The sequence below is a fragment of the Pseudorasbora parva genome, chromosome 9, assembly GCF_024679245.1.
Source record: "Pseudorasbora parva isolate DD20220531a chromosome 9, ASM2467924v1, whole genome shotgun sequence".
NCBI lineage: Eukaryota > Metazoa > Chordata > Actinopteri > Cypriniformes > Gobionidae > Pseudorasbora > Pseudorasbora parva.
The window spans coordinates 42,597,562-42,616,328 of record NC_090180.1 but is presented as its reverse complement, the minus strand read 5'-3'; the positions used below and the strand labels follow the sequence as shown (position 1 = coordinate 42,616,328).

Here is an 18,767-nt window from a genome sequence, read left to right as displayed (position 1 = left end):
TGATGAGATGCAGTGCTCATTCCCTCTCGGGGAACAAGGGATATATATATATATATATATATATATATATATATATATATATATATATATATATATATATATATATATATATATATATATATATCCATCCCGAGATGTTCCCTATATCGAGGGAACTTCACACTGCGTCGGAACGGCAAATTTGGGGAACGTGTACCCACTATGCCACATCAAGGGTAGGCCTGCCCTATTGTGAAGCTGGAGACCAGGCACAATTAGGACTGAAGCACCCTGCTGCCGGGTGTCGCAGGGAGGTGTAAGCTGTAAAATCTTATAAAAGTGTGCTGAGTGGCCCAACCGCCTGCTTCGCAGATGTCCTGCATGGGGACTCCAGAGAGAAGGGCCACTGAGGAGGCCATGCCCCTGGTGAAATGGGCCCTCAAGGCTATAGGTGAAGGCAGATTGTGCACCTGATATGCCAAGGCTATAGCCTGCACAATCCAATTACTAATAGTAGGGCTAGATGGAGGCGAGCCAAAACACACTAAAAGCTAGTCTGATTTCCTCCACTGAGCTGACCTTTCCAAATATACCCTCAGGGCCCTATTGTGACAATTGTGCCCTCATCGAATCCCATACTATCCCCAGAAAACTCGTTTTCTGGGCTGGCGTCAACACGCTCTTTTTCGTGTTGAGTCTCAGCCCCAAGCACTGAATATGCGCCATGAGATCTCGATGTGTAACTGCCATCTCGTAAGACTGTGCCAGAGGGGGCAGTGTGAGCAAAGCTCGTTAGCATTAAAGTTGTATGCACTGAAATGGCTTGGTGAAAACAGAGCTGTTTTGGACCTGGTAAAAATAGTTTTTTCTTACAATACTAACAAGAAATTTTAATTAAAGTATATTAAAACGTTTTCCTTCAGACACTAAAGAACCATATTAACTTTTAAAAAAAAAATGGCATTATATGACCCCTTTAAGACAGTCACCTGCCGCCACCTACTGGTGGTTTAGTTTCATGTTTAAACCTTCTCTCCAAAATGTCTTAATTTTATGTTCAAAATTTTTTTTTAATAATCTCATAACATTATTTAATGCCGTTATAATTTTTCAGCTGTGTCTTAGTTTTGATGATAAACAGCAGAGAGGATCTGTGTGAGCAGTGATGGACGGGAGTCTGTTTGTTCTGCTGCTGCTGTCAGGTTGGTGTGGTCATTTGTAATCTGTGTTTATGATGATGTGTACACATATAGATGTTTTAACATGTTGATTTTAACAGGGCTCTTCTGGAGCAGTTCTGCTCTCTCTCGTCAGTACCATTATATAAATGTGAGAATGTCGTGGCCAGAGGCTCAGAGTTACTGCAGAGAGAAGTACACTGACCTGGCTACTGTAGACACCATGGCTGATGTCAACAGGCTGGTGAATATAGTGGATGCTGGATACAGTGGATCGGTGTGGATTGGACTGAAGAGAGGGACACAGAAACGCTTGGCTTGGTCTAATGGAGAAAACATATCTTCTCCATACTCTAACTGGGCTCCAGGAGAGCCAAATGAGAATACATATTGTGTATCTTTTTTTCTGGCTTCTGGTTTGATAAGGGATGTAGTTATAGCCGATATTTTACATGCTACAAGGGTGAGTTCCCGTTCTTCTAAATGTATTATTGATCAATTTAATTAGGAAAGAGCTATGAACTGATTTTTTTTTTTTTTTTTTTTTGCTTTTCTCAATAGAAAATAAAGAATACATCATGGTAAAGATCACTAAAAACTGGACAGATGCTCAGAGCTACTGCAGACAGTATTACACAGATCTGCCCACCATCCACAACTCTGAGGAAAATAAACAGATAAATAAGATTATTCCATCAACTTCCTGGGTCTGGATTGGTCTGTTCCTGGACTCTTGGGAGTGGTCTGACAAATGGAGCCACTTCTTCAGAAACTGGGCAGCAGATCAACCATCCCAGAGTTCAGGATCTGATGACTGTGTCGGCATATCAACAACCAATTCTGGGAAATGGCCTCAATATAGCTGTGATCTACATCAACCTTTTATCTGCTATGGAGGTGAGTTTCCCCAGTTAACAAAATCAAATGAATCAAACAAGAGTTCCCTTATCGAGGGAACTCGCACTGCTGCAAGAACGCCTCTGCGTGACCGTGTCATGAAGTACTCGTGAAATCAGTCCAATGGCGTGACGGGACGTCATAGGCGGGTGACGTCATTGACCAGGAAACTATAAAGCACCCCTGACCCAAACGATGTCAGCTTCTGATGTCTTCACAAGCGCTCAGTGTAAAACTGTCTTTGTCTATTTATTGTTGTTTGTCCAAAAAAAAAAAAAGCATATTGACATATAATGGTGGGCAGACAGCATTTTTGATCGTGTGTTCTTCCCTACCTGGGATACACGCGATTAATGTGTTGTTTGTTTGGAGTGGCGAATGCTGCACGGTCAGCTCTAGTAATAAGGTACTGACAGTGTTCGTTCATAAAATTCCCGACGTTGCACTATTGAGAGTATATCTGCTCCTGTTGGCTTCTTCTCGAGGGGAGAAAGTCAACAAAGAATCTTGACTCGATCTCCGATCTCGCCTTTGCCGAGGCAGCGTGTCGATCACGGGGTTGAGTACAGTGGCTCAGATCGTGCGTTTGCCGAGGTATCGCGTAGATTATGGGTCTCTACCATAGACCGTGAAAAAAATATATTTCTACAATAAGAATCTTATTGCTACAGATCGCGGCTCAGATCTCGCATTTGCTGAGGCAATGTGTAGATTATGGGTCCGTAGCATTTGCGTGGGGAATTGAGCAGATGGGAATTTCCCTTTCTCTCTCTCTCTTATGATCGTGATCGAACTAAGTAGCCTATGTGTTTGCAGACTATGTCTATGGTAGACCAAGTTTAGTAAATTTTTTCTGATTAAATTAAATGTAATACTCATCTGAGTTGATGTCGGTATTAACACTGTATTCAGTCTCATCCAGACCGTTTTTACTTGTCTGTTTTATATTTGGCCGCATTTAATTATGAGGAATTAAATGATAAATACTTTTCAGAAGATAATCTGTATTAATATAGTATATTCAGCCTTGCATCCAGACCGTGTTTACTTGTCTGGTTGATATTTGGCTGCATTTAATTCTGAGGATTTAAATGATAAATACTTTTCAGAAGCGGTATTAAAACATTATATTCAGCCTTTCATCCAGACCGTGTTTACTTGTCTGGTTGATATTCGGCTGCATTTAAATCTGAGGAATTAAATAGTAAATACTTTTCAGAAGATAATCAGTATTAATATAGTATATTCAGCCTTCCACCCAGACCATGTTTACTTGTCTGGGTGATGTTTAGCTGCATTTAATTAGAGTTAAATACTTTTTAGAAGATTATCTGTCTTAAATACATTATATTCAGCCTTTCATCCAGACCGTTTTTACTTGTCTGGTTGATATTTGGCTGCATTACAAATAAAATAAAGTCCTGACACCGGAAGGGTCAGACTTCTGATGGCAGTCCCCTTCGGAGTGGGTCGGTGTTCACCGCATTACACTGTCCTTGTCGTTCTGCCAACCCTGCCACCTCTGGTGCTTCAGGGCACAGCGGTCCTCAGCGAACACACAACTCCATGTCCGCCCGGAAACGTAGCGGCACGGGGGAAGCTCGCGCCCTCCAAGGACGGCTCAAAGAGGGTCAGTTCTGTTGCTCCCTGCCGGTGTGCCGTTTCAGGACACCGATCTGACCGCTCAACAAACACCAGAGGCTGGCCTTAAGAGGCTGGTTCCCTTAGTAGATTTTCTGGCAGCATGGAAACTTCTGCCAATTATCTCTGATTGGGTCCTGCAGATATAACACAGTGGTCAGCCCCGAGCATGCTCTGGTTATGGAACAAGAAGTACAGACTCTTCTGCAAAAAGAGGCTATAGAGAGGGTCCCTCCCCACAGCAGGGAGTCAAGGTTTTACAGCCGGTACTTTATAGTTCCGAAGAAGGATGGAGGCTCATTCCACATGTAACCCCATACCATCAGAGATGCAGACTTCTGAACTGAGCGCTGATTGGGTTGTCAATGTCCTCTTTAGTCCAGATGACAGGGCGTCCCAGTTTTTAAAAAAGAACTTCAAATTTTGATTCGTCTGACCACAGAACAGTTTTCCACTTTTCCGCAGTCCATTTTAAATGAGCCTTGGCCCGGAGAAATAGAGAGATCCCGGGCATCCAGTATGGTTTTCCGGCCTTGACCCTTACGCACAGGGATTGTTTCAGATTCTCTGAATCTTTGGATGATCTTATGCACTTTAGATGATGATAACTTGAAACTCTTTGCACTTTTTTTCTCACTGCAAAAAAAAATGCTTTTCTTACTTAGTATTTTGTGTCTTGTTTCTAGTCCAAACATGTAAAAAATATTAAAACAAGAAGTATTTACTAGACAAGTAAAAGTAATTGTTTTGGGGAAAAATGACTCCGGTGCTAATGCCCTGCCTATGTTGTACGTTGACCAGCTTGCTCCTCAGAATCACAACCTGTAATTATGAGGAACTATTGATGTATTTTCTACCAGGTGTTCAAAATAGGTAGTTTTGTGTTTTATATTGCGTACGTTTCTGGCTAACTCACATTATTACTGTCATAATGAAATATTTCTGCTAAGCAGCAGTGGGCCACTATTACCTAAAATGGATTATAAATGCAAAATCTGTCATTTACACTACATTTGATTAAAGATAAAGCAGAAAGCAAGATTTGTTTTGCACTTAAATTTTACATCAGTCATTCATGTTAGTGCTTGGCAATAACATGCTGTTATTGATACAGTTCCTGCATGTGCACCACAATAAATTTGAAATATATTGGTTTGTTGATGAACATCCTCTTGTTAATGCTGATGGAAAGGAATTACAGTTTCAACATCTCATAATGTACATCAAACAGATTAGTGTATCACTGAGAAATGTTCTGCTTAAGTCATCCTTGTGATGGAAGTTCAGGTTGAATAACTAGTTCTTCTAATGTTTTTAATCATTCCAAACCATGTCTTTACAGTGTGTACAATCGCTGAAGACTTGGGAAGCCTCTGAAGCTGTAGTTTATTTATGGTTATGGTTTAATCCAAGTAAATGGTAGACCAATCACAACAGACTGGGCCATCTGGCCAATAAGAGCAGAGTAAGAAGAGACTGATTCATCCAATAAGTCGTTTGAGAATCATTGAAAAATGTGGTGATGTGAAATTTATATGGTGATACATCTAAACCTGTTTAGACATCAAAAACAAAATTAAGAACTACAATAGATTATGGCAGCATTGCTTATTCTGCTGCATAAATAAAATGGAAAAGAATTGAAAGCACACAATAACAGGCTTTAGGAATTTGTTTTGGGGCTTCTAGAACATCACAAGTTGTCAGAAAAGATCCCAGAGTCAAATGCAAGTTCACAAAGTTTATTTAGAAGTCATAGCGATAGGGTCAGATAGAGTACTAAAGTCACAGTCCACAAATGAGAGACCACACGCGGCGTCCAACGCCGTAATCCACTCTGGTCGGTGACCGGAGAGAAATCCTCACACAACAGATGACCGATGATACCATCCATGCACCACACAGAAGGCAGGAAAAGCCCGACAGAGGAGAGCTCACTGGAACCTGGAAAAGACTGGATCTCGCCTAAAAACAAAGCGCACCAGTCACTTCGGGAAAACAGGACAGAGTTCACTCGAGGACAAGATCACGTACTTCCACAGGCGAGCAATACTGGCCTTGACAAGTATCCAGATGCCGCGACAGGAACAGAGGAAGACTGAAGAGGGACAGCGTAGTGAATCTCCGACTGGACTGGACAAACTGACAGAAATCAACCAAAGCAATGAGCGCGCAACGAGAGACAGAACAGCGTGCTATACAAAGAGAACGGCTGATGAGACGCGACAGGTGAACAATTACTGAAATGAGTGGGAGGAGTTAGAGAATCAAGGAGAACCACCACCAACAGGTAAGAATACACACACACACACACACACAGATCACCCAGGAGTCCTGATAGTATCCCCCCCCCATGACCGGCACCGGACGGGCACGGAGGGGACTCACCCTGTCGCCGACGGAGGTCCTCGATCAGACCAGGATCCAGTATATCTCGGGACGGAACCCAGCACCTCTCCTCCGGACCGTAACCCTCCCAGTCCACTAAATACTGAAAACCTCTGCCCCTGCGACGAGAATCTAGTAATCTCCTAACAGTATAGGCAGGAGCACCATCCACTAGACGAGGGGCGGGGGGTCTGGGGGCAGAGACGGGGGGATTGTTCTGAGCAAAAATCACAGGTTTAACCCTGGATACATGAAAAACTGGGTGAACCCGACCAAGAATAGGAGGTAACTTAAGCTTAACCGCTACCGGACTAATGACCTTAGAGATACTGTATGGCCCAATGAAACGGGGAGCCAGCTTACGAGAAGGCTCACGGAGAGGCAAATCTTTAGTAGAAAGCCATACCTTTTGTCCACACATATAACGAGGTGGAGGTCGCCGGTGACGATCAGCCGCAGCTTTGGTTCGTCTAGAGCTTCGTAATAAAAGTGTTTTAGCTCTCCTCCAAGTGCGTCTGCACCTGCGCACGAAAGCTAAAGCAGACGGAACCGCTGCGTCGGGCTCCTGTGATGGGAAAATAGGGGGTTGATAACCGATGGATAATTCAAACGGGGACAAATTAGTAGATGCGACGGGAAGAGAATTATGAGAATACTCGACCCATGGGAGCTGTTGGCACCAAGAATTCGGATATTGTGACGACAGACAGCGAAACGTTCGACCGAGATCCTGATTAGCCCGTTCGCATTGCCCATTGGTCTGCGGATGATAACCAGAAGACAAGCTGGCTGTAGCGCCAATCTGTCTACAAAACTCCTGCCAAAAACGAGAGATGAACTGAGGACCCCTGTCTGATACTACATCAGTCGGAATACCGTGTAACCGAAAGACGTGATTAATCAAAACCTGTGCCATCTCTTTGGCAGAAGGGAGTTTGGGCAGGGGAATAAAATGAACCGCTTTGGAAAAACGATCCACCACAGTCAATACGACAGTGTTACCATTGGACGCCGGTAAACCAGTGACAAAATCAAGGGCTATATGAGACCAGGGGCGGGAGGGCACGGGCAAAGATTTTAGCAGACCAGCGGGAGGTTGATTAGATGCTTTATTACAAGCACAAACTGAACAGGCTAATACGAACTGTCTGACGTCCGTAGCCATGGAAGGCCACCAAAAACGTTGGTGGATGGCAGCCAACGTTCTCCGAATTCCCGGATGGCCGACAAACTTGGATTTGTGACCCCACCGGATGACGTCGGAACGTAAACGCTCAGGAACCCATAGACGACCCACCGGACACCCCTCTGGCGCTTCCCCCTCTCGACCGGCCTCTCTCACCCGCTGTTCGACCCCCCCACACAAGGGCACCGACCACCCTCCCCTCCGGGAGAATGGTTTCGGTCCGTTCAGCCCCGGGACCCTCGAACAGACGGGACAGAGCGTCAGGTTTGGTGTTCTTGGAACCTGGCCGGTACGAGAGTGTGAAGTTAAAACGATCGAAGAAGAGTGCCCAGCGAGCCTGTCTAGATGTTAACCTTCTGGCTGAACGGATATATTCCAAATTCTTATGATCCGTCCAGACCAGAAAGGGTTCAGAGGTTCCCTCCAACCAGTGACGCCACTCACCCAGCGCGAGTCTAACCGCCAGCAGCTCCCGATTGCCTATGTTGTAATTTCGTTCCGCTGGGTTTAACCGATGAGAGAAAAAAGCGCACGGATGCACTCTCCCGTCAACGGAAGATCGCTGAGATAAAACGGCGCCTACCCCGACATCGGATGCATCCACTTCCACTATAAATTGCTTAACCGAATCGGGAATAGAAAGAACCGGCGCAGAGATGAAACGGGACTTTAATTCATCAAAGGCTTCCTGAGCTTCCTTATTCCAATGATAAGACACTTTAGAGGAAGTGAGAGCGGTAAGAGGTTTAGCGATCTGACCAAAATTTCGGATGAAGCGCCGGTAAAAGTTGGCGAAACCCAGAAATCGCTGAAGCTCCTTACGCGTGTCGGGTACTGGCCATTCGGCAACCGCTTTAACTTTAGCGGGATCGGGACGAATCTCTCCCTCGGCTATTACGTAACCCAGAAACGAAACCGACTCCTTGTGGAACTCGCACTTCTCCGCCTTAACAAAGAGCTGATTCTCTAACAGCCGTTGTAAAACCTGGCGAACATGCTGAGTGTGTATCTGCATAGAGGGAGAAAAGATGAGAATGTCATCGAGATACACAAAGACAAACTTGTTAATCATGTCACCCAGCACTTCATTGACCATGGTTTGGAAGACAGCCGGTGCGTTACAAAGACCGAACGGAAGAACGCAGTATTCCCAGTGCCCTGATGGTGTATTAAAGGCTGTCTTCCACTCATCGCCCTCTTTAATACGTACCAAGTGATAAGTGTTGCGCAGATCTAACTTGGTAAACACGTGCGCTCCCTGTAACAACTCAAACGCTGATGACATTAAAGGCAAGGGGTATTTATTCTTAACAGTAATGTCATTCAGCCCTCTATAGTCAATGCACGGACGAAGAGACCCGTCTTTCTTTTTGACAAAAAAAAATCCAGCGCCAGCTGGAGACGAGGAGCGGCGAATGAGACCGGCACTTAGAGATTCGTTAATGTACTTATCCATAGCCTCTCTCTCTGGGTTAGAAAGGGAAAATATACGACCCTTGGGCGGAGAAGTGCCTGAGAAAAGTTTGATTTCGCAATCATACGACCGGTGAGGAGGTAGGGAAGTGGCCCGAGCCCTACTGAACACCTGATACAGATCTGAGTACTCCGCCGGGACCCCTGAGAGATCAACATCTGGAACCTGAAACGTAGAACAGACAACAGGAGAAGGAGCAGGACCAAGACATGAAACATTACACGAAGACTTCCAAGATAACACAACACCGTTCTGCCAATCGACTTGAGGATTATGTTTGGTCAACCAGTCATGTCCTAAAATGACCGGCGATTGAGACTGTTCTAATAAATAAAATTCGATCTCCTCACGATGATTGCCAGAAACAAACAAACTCACAGGCGGTGTGTGCGATGGGTGATAACAGCCATATGTTGTCCCTTTAACGTCCAAGCGGAGAGAGAAGAAGACAGAGGAATAGCAGGAATGTTCCACGATTCGGCCAAGCCGGCATCTAGAAAACTTGCCTCGGCACCAGAATCCAGCAACGCCTGTGAATGATAAGACCGTTTATAGTTAACAGTTACGGGTAGTGTGGTGCAGTTTACGGGAGACTTAAGAGATGACACGCCCACCGAAACTCCCGAAGTCATCGGCGGGCAGTACCTTTTACCGGACACGCAGCTGCGATATGCCCAGGCTTACCGCAATACAGGCACAAACCACCGGACAGACGGCGATGTCTTTCAGTAGCGGTAAGACGAAGCTTGCCCAGTTGCATGGGCTCCTCCGTCTGGAGAGAGGATGAAGAGAGCTCCTCCGGTTCAGAGACGGCAAGATGACGAAACGACCGGCGGATGTCTCGTTGACGGTGGCGGGTCTCGATCCTCAACGCCAGGTCGATCGCCGTCTCTAGAGATGTTGGAGGATCCCGTGCAGCAACCTCATCCTGAATGGCAGGATTGAGACCCTCGAGGAATTGAGCCCGTAGTGCGGCGTCATTCCAGCCGCTGGTGATGGCTAGCGTCTTGAACGCGATGGCATAATCTGTGACGGAAGAGGTCCGTCAAATACCGATCAAGCGACCGATCAAATAAACTCAACATCTCCGTCTCGAGATCCTCAAACGAAGCCGTACATGGAGCCTTGGCCCCCCATACAGCCATTCCCCACTGTCTCGCCCTTCCAGTGAGAAGTGTCAGCACATATCCCACCTTAGATGTAAAAGCGGCGAAACGCCGTGGCTGAAGAGCGAAGACAAGGGAACACTGCTGCAGAAAAGCCCGGCAGGTGTTCGGAGGCGTCGCCGCGTGTGGTTCTCGGTCTGCAGGTGCAGTCTCAACAGGTACAGAGGGGACGGGAGGAACCCGGTCACCGATCGGGAAAACCATCTGATCCACCCGTGTACTGAGCTCCGTAAATTGTTCCGACAGGGCACGGAAATCTCTGGCCGCTACATTCAGCATAGATGCATGCTGTTCAATGACTGCTCCCTGCTGCTGAAGTGCGGCGTACACCGACTCTGAACCCTCCGAACTTGCTGACTCCATTGGTGGCGCGCTCATTCTGTCAGAAAAGATCCCGGAGTCAAATGCAAGTTCACAAAGTTTATTTAGAAGTGATAGCGATAGGGTCAGATAGAGTACTAAAGTCACAGTCCACAAATGAGAGACCACACGCGGCGTCCAACGCCGTAATCCACTCTGGTCGGTGACCGGAGAGAAATCCTCACACAACAGATGACCGATGATACCATCCATGCACCACACAAAAGGCAGGAAAAGCCCGACAGAGGAGAGCTCACTGGAACCTGGAAAAAACTGGATCTCGCCTAAAAACAAAGCGCACCAGTCACTTCGGGAAAACAGGACAGAGTTCACTCGAGGACAAGATCACGTACTTCCACAGGCGAGCAATACTGGCCTTGACAAGTATCCAGATGCCGCGACAGGAACAGAGGAAGACTGAAGAGGGACACCGTAGTGAATCTCCGACTGTACTGGACAAACTGACAGAAATCAACCAAAGCAATGAGCGCGCAACGAGAGACAGAACAGCGTGCTATACAAAGAGAACGGCTGATGAGACGCGACAGGTGAACAATTACTGAAATGAGTGGGAGGAGTTAGAGAATCAAGGAGAACCACCACCAACAGGTAAGAATACACACACACACACACACACACACAGATCACCCAGGAGTCCTGACAACAAGTAGTGCCGTTACAGAAATAGGAGAAATGCCTTTGGTGCCTTTCGAGAGGGATGCTAATAATGAGGCATTTTGGGAACTGTGGCAATATCATCTTTAACTCCATGATTATTCCCAGTGTCATCGATCGAGCTGCACTTGCTGTAAGAAATAAATGTGTTGCTATTTAGACACTGTAAAAATAAAAAATAAAAAATAAAAAAAAGGTTCCCAATTAAAAAAATTCTAGTGACTGATCATATCTAAGTTTTTCAGTTGGCCAAATGAAATTTCTGTGAACTGATGCAATTTATTTCACAGAAATGCAATTTGGACAACTGATATAATATATATATATATATATTTAAACAGTGTACTCAATACGAATAGCTCAGATTATCCTGAATCTGGGTGTTCTGCTGCAAGAGTAGTAAAAAGACCATCTAATTTCTAACCTCAATGGGTGAAAAGGGGTTCATTACTATCACTTGCACTGATTATTTAATAAACTTCATAAGCTTTAAAAATTGAAAATCTGATTCAATACAGGATATTCTCTTAGAAACAATTCAAACCCTGTTCAGAAATGAACAAATAAGTCTCTTATTTTTCCTTTTTTTATTTTTCCATTTTTATTTTTATTTTTATTTTTTTGTGGATTCCCGCTCACATGGGATTGTGGCAAATGAAATGGTGGAGTTGGCAAAAAAAAAAGACTTAAAAGTATTCAAGGAAAATATTAATGTCACTCTGGGCAAAGCTGAACTGACCGGGTCAATCAAAAAGATCACTAAGAATAAATGCCAAGAGTTGTGAACACTCCATATGAAATGAGAGAAGTAGGTGACAAAAAAAGGGATGAGAGTATTATTTCATGACACACATCTGTGAATCAGTCACTTTTTAAAATTGGTAAACATAATAAAGGATTGTCCAGCAGAAACAGTCTAACATGTTCTTCTAAAATGTGCTGGTTATAATAAAGAAAGATCTCTGCTCATAAAAAGACGTTATGAACTGTGTGAGGCATTACACTTTCTTTGTAAGTTGAATACGGAAAAGCGTTCTGGCAGAGGATAGATATTTTGTAAAGTTTTACTTTTACTTCTGTTTTAATTATTTTTTATCCATGAATATTGCCCAGTAATATACATTAAGAAACTAGAAGTTTTCAGCATATTTTAGACTAGTACACACTTTAAAGGGTCTTTGGCATTGATGGTTCCCTGTGGAAACTTTATTATATTGTGAAACATTTCCATTGCACAAAAGGTTCTTTAGAATTTTGATTATTAAAATGGTCTTCACACTAAAAAAAATTAGCTTTAGATCCGTTTACTTAAACATTTCAACCATCCGTGTGATGCACACATGGTCCAGAAATGAAAATTAGTTGTTTGAATATGAAAACTACTTGTAACAAAGATCAGCATAAGATATACTGTTGCATCTGCATGTGAACAAAAGCATTTAATGCAGCAATGTTCTTCAGGTAAACGGGTACGTTAAAAGTGTTAATAGAAGTATAATTTGTTGTGTTCTGGTGGGTCAGACTCCATGTCAGAAGTTTCTAAAATGGTTCACTTTCTGTTCCAGGCTAATATGAAGGAAAGCTAGAAGTTAAATAGTGTAGGGAGAACTGCACTCTCATTGGTGGAAGCATTTACCAGAACATCTAATAAACATGCAAAGGTCAGGGGTTTGATTTGACTAAATGACGAAAGGTCTGGTTCACACTGCAGTTTATTCTGTTCTGGACAAAAGACATGTAAAGCATCCAAAGATATATTGTTCTGTTTTACTTGTCATGTAGGGGCAGGGTTATTCAAAATGTTTTGTACATGTTTATGACCCCCCTTCAGTTGTATGTCTCTGTGTAGAAATGTAAAGGATTGACAACAACAACAGTAAAAAAGGAAATTAGGGTAAGAAATTACAATTCTACAATTGACGGTAATTTACGCTCATGTTAATGCTGTAAAGAAATACTGTTGGACTTAGCTATGAAATAACATTTTACTTTCCCGAATTTAACTTAATATTAAACTTAAAATAAACTGAATTGAACTTAATATCCCAGTGTCACCATGACTTAGAATTGTATGAAGAATCGTTTAAATTGTTAAATCGGTGAAGTTTATAGAGTTAGCCTACTGTATGTTTTGTGTATTTGCATGTTTCCACTTTTTGCAATGTTTACAATTTTATTTTTGTTTTTTGTTTTTACAAATGTACGATGTTTACCAGTGTGAAATAAAAAAGTTTAAATGAAATAGGAGTGGAGGTTTGTGATGGTTAAAAAAATTATTTAAAAAAAATGTAAACAATTACATTTGATTTCCAGAGTACATTCATGCCCAAGAAAAAATCTTTTTTCTCTTTATTGCACACATTTGAAACAAATGTTGCAACACTCCCCTAAACAACAGATGTAAATATTATTAATAGTAGTAATAATAATAATAATAATGAGGATTTAATGGCATAACTGTTTTTATGTTAACTATTTTGTGTTAAACTGTAGTGTCAATATATCTTCAAGATGATGTATTTTGCACATGAAATATTTTGTCCATCGATAAGATGCTATGTGCAGAAACATCTTCAAAAAGTGTAAAATTGTAATTTGGTGCGTTCCGGTGGGTCAGACTTCAGGGATCGGTGGCATACATATGTTTCTGTCTCAGGCATCTGTGCACTTTTTAAAGATTTGCTGTCACTAAACTGGGCTGTGTTTGGCAAAAACATCTTAAGCTTAAGTTGATCGTAGAACAATTGCCACCAACGGTCTCTACGATCAACTTATGATGCTTTTAGGAAACGCAGCTCTGGACAACTTACATTCACATGTAGATTTATTAATTAGGCACACCAGTTTATCCAAAGTGACTTACAAATTAGAAACATCACCAGCAATTTGTCAGAAGAACCAACAACATTCAAGTACAGCAACTCAAAAGAACATGTCCCTATAACAAGTCATGGGTTCAATTCCCAGAAAATGAAGTGGGCTGCGTTTTCCAAAAGCATCGTAAGCATAAAGATTATTAGTGGCAATTGTTCTGTGATCAACTTTTGGGAAACACAGCCCTGATCAATTACAGTATACTGTAAATCAAATAAAAGCATCTGCCTTTAATCCTGTAAATGTTCCAGCAGATTTGATTATAGAAATAACCATTGATGGAACTTGTACTGCTCTACACTGTCTTTCGAAAACTGTTTGGACCAGTTTTAGACTCTGCTTGTTTTAAAAATTATTTACTAGACTTAATGTAATTAGTACAATAATTAAAAGTTGAAAAATAAAATGCAGAAAATGTAATGAATACATATCAATTGTTTTAGTTGTAATGTTTAATTAACCTTATTTAAGAGGTATATCTTGACGTGAAGTCACAATACATTTGCATTGTACGATCTGAATTCCCTGCTTACAGAACTGTGACAGTGATCCAGAGAGGATCTGTGTGAGCAGTGATGGACGGGAGTCTGTTTGTGCTGCTGCTGCTGTCAGGTTGGTGTGGTCATTTGTAATCTGTGTTTATGATGATGTGTACACATATAGATGTTTTAACATGTTGATTTTAACAGGGCTCTTCTGGAGCAGTTCTGCTCTCTCTCGTCAGTACCATTATATAAATGCGAGAATGTCGTGGCCAGAGGCTCAGAGTTACTGCAGAGAGAAGTACACTGACCTGGCTACTGTAGACACCATGGCTGATGTCAACAGGCTGGTGAATATAGTGGATGCTGGATACAGTGGATCGGTGTGGATTGGACTGAAGAGAGGGACAGAGAATCGCTGGGCTTGGTCTAATGGAGAAAACACACTCACACAGTACAGTGCCTGGACAAAAGGAAACCCGAGCAGGGATAAATGTGGCTATTTTTCCTTTGGAGTTTGGTATAGTTATCCATGCTCATTAAATTTACACTTTGTTTGCTACAGTGGTGAGTTTTAAGTTGTTATCTTTGTTAATATTCCATTTATCTTTGGTTGAGACTCATTCTTTATTTCTATTTTTCAACAGAATATGAATACATCAGGGTTCAAATTTGGAAGAACTGGAGTGATGCTCAGAGCTACTGCAGACAGTATCACACAGACCTGCCCACCATCCACAACTCTGAGGAAGAGAATAAAATAAAGAGTATTCTTCCATCAACTTCGTGGGTTTGGATTGGTCTGTTCCTGGACTCTTGGGAATGGTCTGACAAATGGAGCCTCTTCTTTAGAAACTGGGCAGCAGGTCAACCATCAGATAGTTCAGGATCTGGTGACTGTGTCGGCATGTTAACAACCGACTCTGGGAAATGGGCTCAATACAGCTGTGATCTAAAGCAACCTTTTATCTGCTATGGTGGTAAGTTTTCACAATTAACAGAATCAAATGAATCAATCAAGAGATTTGTAGATCACTCTTGAAACAGAAATTGAATTTACTGATGCATCTTTTATGTTCGTTAAAATACTTTAACTCTGTATTTCTCTAGATGAAAAGAAAAAGCAGATCGTCAGACTGAAATTGTCCTGTAATGGAGAATGCACACTGAATGATCCTTCACTACAGACTGCCATTCTGAATGAGGTTTGTCTCTGCCTTAAACACCGTTCAGTTTCATGGTCATATTCTGATGCAACAACACAATTTACCAAGTATTCACTGGGTGAAACGACTAAGGATGAACATATTAAAGGGTTACTTCAGCGATTAGCATATGGCTTTGTATCTGTAGAAACCCTGGAGTATATTCGAATGATTGTGCTCCCCCTCCTCATATCCCCCTGAGACGAGATATATGCATTTTATTTCTGGACAAATTCCTCCGATGGCGCAAATATCGTCAATTTGCGTCATCGGAGGAATTTTTGGCCAGAGGCTAAAGACTACAGCCAGCAGAGGGAGCCATTTCCACGTTTTCAACTTGCGCGTGGGGGATCGGAGATCACACTCACAGCTCAGCTCACAGCTGCAGGCATTCATGTAACAGTGCAGCCAAGGAGCAAAGTAAGTGTTTAAACTTCTCAAAAAAATTCCTCTGAAAGTTAAGCTTCCAAAGGCATGAACTGAAAACGGACCAGACTAAACACGCACTCTGAATCTATGCCGCGAGTGCAGTCGCGTTTACCTCAGCTCCCATCACGAGAGGTTATTCAGCTCATCACGACTGTATGTAATTTGACTCCTACAGCGTTTGTGCTGTGACACTCCCTCTGCAGCTAAATCACATTATACTGAACAGACACGTTCAGTTTTTAATTGTTCTCTAACTGAACTGATTTTATGAAAATGAACGTGGTTGCGGTGGGAAAGTGAAAGTGATCCAGTAATCTAGTAGCAGTGGCTTTGGGAGTGGCCTTGTAGGCCAGCAAAGCATTCTGAGAATTGTTGTCTTTCATCCCCATGAGACAAAAATACCTTTCTTTTTACTGTCTTTTCTCAGTCTAGAAAGCACCAAATAAAAAAAATATTTCACATTTGTACTACATTAATGACCCAGTTTAAATACAGATTAATCTTCCCAGTGCTGAAGTACCCCTTTAAAATACATTACCTTCTCAACCAGCAGCGCTCAATATCATCATTTTATTGCTGTTTTATTTTGTTATTGAGGGCTATAGATTATTTGAAGCCTATTAGTGTGACACGGTTTTGCATGTTTTATTCGTATTGTTTCTTGCCGGTCTTGCAGATCAGTGAAAAGCTGAAGAGCATGGGGCTGGAAAGTGACAGCAAAATAAGCTGGAAAAAAGGGGAAGGTGAAGAGGTGTTTCATCAGGACCTCAACCACTTGGTGGATTCAAATAAAACATGCAATGTGCAGTAATCGTGTACTTTTTTTTAAGGAAACACAGATTTGAAAAAAAATGTTAATATATTGTTCTCTAAATAGAGAACTCTCGCTGTATCAGCACTTTGGGAATGCCTCTGCATGATTGCGTCGTGAAGCACGTATGTCATCAGTCCAATAGAGAGATGGAACATCATAGGCAGGTGATGTCACCGATCCAGAAACTATAAAGCACACCGGCAAACACACGGTTAATTAATAGATTATAGCCTAATTAATGTTATTAATTTATAATTTAGCTATAGGGATTAATGTATATTAATACATAAATAATCCTGTCATATAAAGTTTGACATTTAAAAAATATTTAGATAAAATGTGACAAATTTTTGAACTTCAGAATTGTCAGTAAAGTGGTTGCTGGTTCAGAATGACTGCTTAAAGGGACAGTGCACCCCAACATGAAAATTGTCATAATTTCCTCAGCCTGAAGTTATTCCAGATCTGTATATATTTATTTTTATGTCTGCAGCGCCGCTGCAGGGGCTGAAGACTCGCCACTTCCGACCCCTGCCAGTGAGCAGCTCATGGAGGTCCTGAGCAGAGCGGTGGCCAGGTTAAACATCAACTGGCCACAAGAGCACAATGAGCAGGCATCAGTTAAAAGCAGGCTTGACGAACGCTTTCTTCCCGTTTGCTCTGTTCAGCCTCCGTGGCAAAGCTTGCCAGTTTTCATTGATCACCGCACCGAGGTGTCGAAATCGTGGAAGCGGCCCGTTTCTTCTTGCATTTTCAGTTCCCACACGGTTCAGCTCAGATGCCTAGGCTAGAAGAGACGCTCACAAGCCATCTCTCGCCCGAGTCGGCATTGGCCATAAAAGTTACATCTTTGCCCACTTAACCTCTTAAAGTCACTTCTTCGTTAGTGGGCAAAGTGTACTCAGCAGCAGGTCAGGCCCCCGCATGTCTGCACACCATGTCCATCGTGCAGTCATATCACGCTGACCTGCTGAAAGACCCGAGGGAGAGCCATGAGATCGGAGCCATCATGATTAATGAGCTTCGATCTACTGCAGAGCTTGCACTCCAGGCCACCAAGTAAACTTCTAGATGTGTTGGCCATGGAGAGGCACTTATGGCTCAATCTTACAGAGATCAAAGAACAGGATAAGAGTTATCTGCTTGAAGCTGCCATCCTGTCAAGGCAGGGGTTGAGGCCTGGGGAGTGGAGACTCAACACCGAGGTGGTGGATCTCCTTTGGGAGAAATTCGGCTGGGCTCATGTAGACCTGTTTGCCACTCACGAAAACTCACACTGTCATCTGTGGTTCTCCCTGTCACCTCCAGCTCTAATTGGGCTGGATGCGATAGTACAGGAGTGGCTGAGGCTGCCCCTGTACGCATTTCCCCCAATTGCTCTGCTTCCGGGAGTTCTAGAGAAAGTGCCCCGGGATGTGGCCCTGCTTCTGCTAGTAGCCTCGTTCTGGCCTGGCAGAGTGTAGTTCTCGGACATTGTGTCTCTCCTCGACAGCTCTCCTCTGGAGATTCCGTTCAGGAGCGACCTGCTCTCTCAGGTGGGTGGTGTCTTCGTACACCCTCGCCCGGAGTTGTGGAAACTGTGGGCTTAGCCTCTGAGGGGGCCCAGCTCATAAGTGCTGGTCTCTCAAAGAGGTAGTTGAGACCATTCTACACTACAGGGCTCCCTACATAAGGAAACTGTATGCTCTGAAGTGAAGACTCTTAACCTTATGGTGCAGAGGTCGCCTGTGGGATTCAGTTAACTTCCCCGTGAGTGCAGTGCTGGAGTTCCAGCAGGAGAGGTTCTCCGCTGGGTTAGCTCCCTCCAAATTAAAGGTGTACGTGGCAGCCTTAGCAGCTTACCACACTACTTTGTGTGGTGTTTCATTGGGGCCACACCCTCTAGTAACTCGTTTCCTCCATGAAACTTTGAGGTTAAGAACTGCAGTACGCACCAGGGTGCTGGCCTGGGACTTGGCTATTGTCCTTCAAGGCCTTTCCAAGGCTCCCTTTGAGCCGCTTGAGGAAGTTTCAGAGAAG

The 18,767-nt window shown here is 43.2% G+C and overlaps 1 protein-coding gene across 1 annotated transcript; it reads left to right on the top strand.

The window, feature by feature from the left end:
* The first annotated feature begins 1,144 nt into the window (after window positions 1-1,144).
* On the top strand, window positions 1,145-17,811 carry LOC137089877 (macrophage mannose receptor 1-like). Its single transcript, XM_067453441.1, has 10 exons — window positions 1,145-1,181; window positions 1,259-1,624; window positions 1,719-2,067; window positions 13,941-13,944; window positions 14,543-14,759; window positions 14,948-15,280; window positions 15,411-15,505; window positions 16,611-16,741; window positions 17,242-17,534; window positions 17,636-17,811. The coding sequence occupies exons 1-10, from the start codon at window positions 1,145-1,147 to the stop codon at window positions 17,809-17,811; spliced, it is 2,001 nt and encodes a 666-aa protein (XP_067309542.1).
* The last annotated feature ends 956 nt before the right edge of the window (window positions 17,812-18,767 follow it).

Bases quoted from the DNA above. Each gene is read 5' to 3' on its own strand.
- LOC137089877 (XM_067453441.1), top strand. From the start codon at position 1,145: ATGGACGGGAGTCTGTTTGTTCTGCTGCTGCTGTCAG. The intron at 1,625-1,718 runs GTTCCCGTTCTT...TTTTCTCAATAG, and splicing joins TTTACATGCTACAAGGGTGA to AAAATAAAGAATACATCATG. The intron at 16,742-17,241 runs GTAATCGTGTAC...TTATGTCTGCAG, and splicing joins AATAAAACATGCAATGTGCA to CGCCGCTGCAGGGGCTGAAG.